The sequence below is a fragment of the Tupaia chinensis genome, unplaced genomic scaffold, assembly GCF_000334495.1.
Source record: "Tupaia chinensis unplaced genomic scaffold, TupChi_1.0 Scaffold000270_1, whole genome shotgun sequence".
NCBI lineage: Eukaryota > Metazoa > Chordata > Mammalia > Scandentia > Tupaiidae > Tupaia > Tupaia belangeri.
The window spans coordinates 5,013,786-5,014,968 of NW_006159750.1; the positions used below are offsets into that span (position 1 = coordinate 5,013,786).

Sequence of the window (1,183 nt, forward strand, 5' to 3'; positions counted from 1 at the left end):
GTGGAGAGGGGCGCGCTCTTCTAGGGATGGGGGGCCAGCGCCGCCGCAGCACAACTTTGCCGCAGAGGATCGCAGCTCTCAATTGTTTGGAACGCCCAGTTTCGGTTGCCAGGCAACTGACCCGCCAACTATGACAGGGATGAATCCCTTCGAGGAGGGCGCCACCTGGCGGTTCGAAGCAGGAGTCCCCTCGGGAAGAAGCTACTGGGATTGCTGAGGGAAAGGCGCGCTGTGTGCGGGAAGTCCTGGGTTTGGACTCCTGAGCCTCGTTTGCAAAACCTCCCACCATAAATGACTTCTGCAAAAGACTTTAGTTTCTAGAGAAATCCTAGAAGATGACCCAGAAAACTCCTTCTCCCTTGCAATTAACAAAAATACTTCCCTATCTGCAAAGCAATAAAAGAATGGAGCTATTGGAAGATTGAAGAGCCCACGTGTCATGACTGGAAAATTATAAGGCAGTTTCTTTGCTTAAACTCGGTTTAACCGTACAAGCATCAAGGCTTCTAACAGAGCCGGCTGCAGAAGCACAGACCAATTTGGCGGGATGGAAGTAAGAGCTCTAGAAGTGGCTTTTGCGGGAGGTGACAGCTACTGGGGCCCCTTTTCTAGACGATGGAGGTGAGAGACGGCGTCACAGTCTTCTTTCTATTGGTTCACACGCCAAATTCGCAAAATTAGAGATGCTCATAGACAGCCCTTGGCCCAAGTGGGCAGCAGGAGGTGAAGTCGTTGCCAGTGGCTTGGAGGATGCCTCCACCGAGATCTTTACACACGCCCAGCGCCTGCCTGTCGTGCCGGTTCACACCCGGGCGCGAGCACTCCCACGCCGCGCGCGCCAGCGGTGGCGGCCGCGCGGGCCGCCGGGGTGGGCGGCTGCCATGGCGACCGGCAGGTGAGCGGCAGAGGCGCGCGTGGTCCCTGCCCCACCCGCGCGGAGCGAAGGAGGATGCGGTTGTCAAGGCGACGTGGGTCGGAGGAGGGGAAGAGGACGAGGGAGGAGGAAGGATGGGCGGCCTGGGCGTAGCGGCGGGGAGGTGACTGAAGTGAGCCCAGCCCCTTGCATCCTCCCCTGTGTACCTCCCTCGCCTTTTATTCCGCCTTCTGCCGACCGAAGCCTCAGACGCAGCACCTGAGCCGTTACTGCCGCTCGCTCGGGACACCGCGATGGCTGCGCCCCGGC

General features: G+C 59.2%; 1 protein-coding gene across 2 annotated transcripts in view; it reads left to right on the forward strand.

Annotated features, from left to right (window-relative positions):
- Positions 1 to 932: 932 nt before the first annotated feature.
- ELAPOR1 (endosome-lysosome associated apoptosis and autophagy regulator 1) overlaps positions 933 to 1,183 on the forward strand; it is a 102,700-nt gene continuing 102,449 nt past the window's right edge. For both annotated transcript variants that reach the window (XR_334686.3, XM_006149516.3), the window contains exon 1: positions 933 to 1,170. Coding sequence is in view for 1 of the 2 variants with exons in the window: in XM_006149516.3 (XP_006149578.1) it covers positions 1,168 to 1,170 (3 nt within the window). In the remaining variant the exon portion in view is untranslated. The remainder of the gene's footprint in view (positions 1,171 to 1,183) is intronic.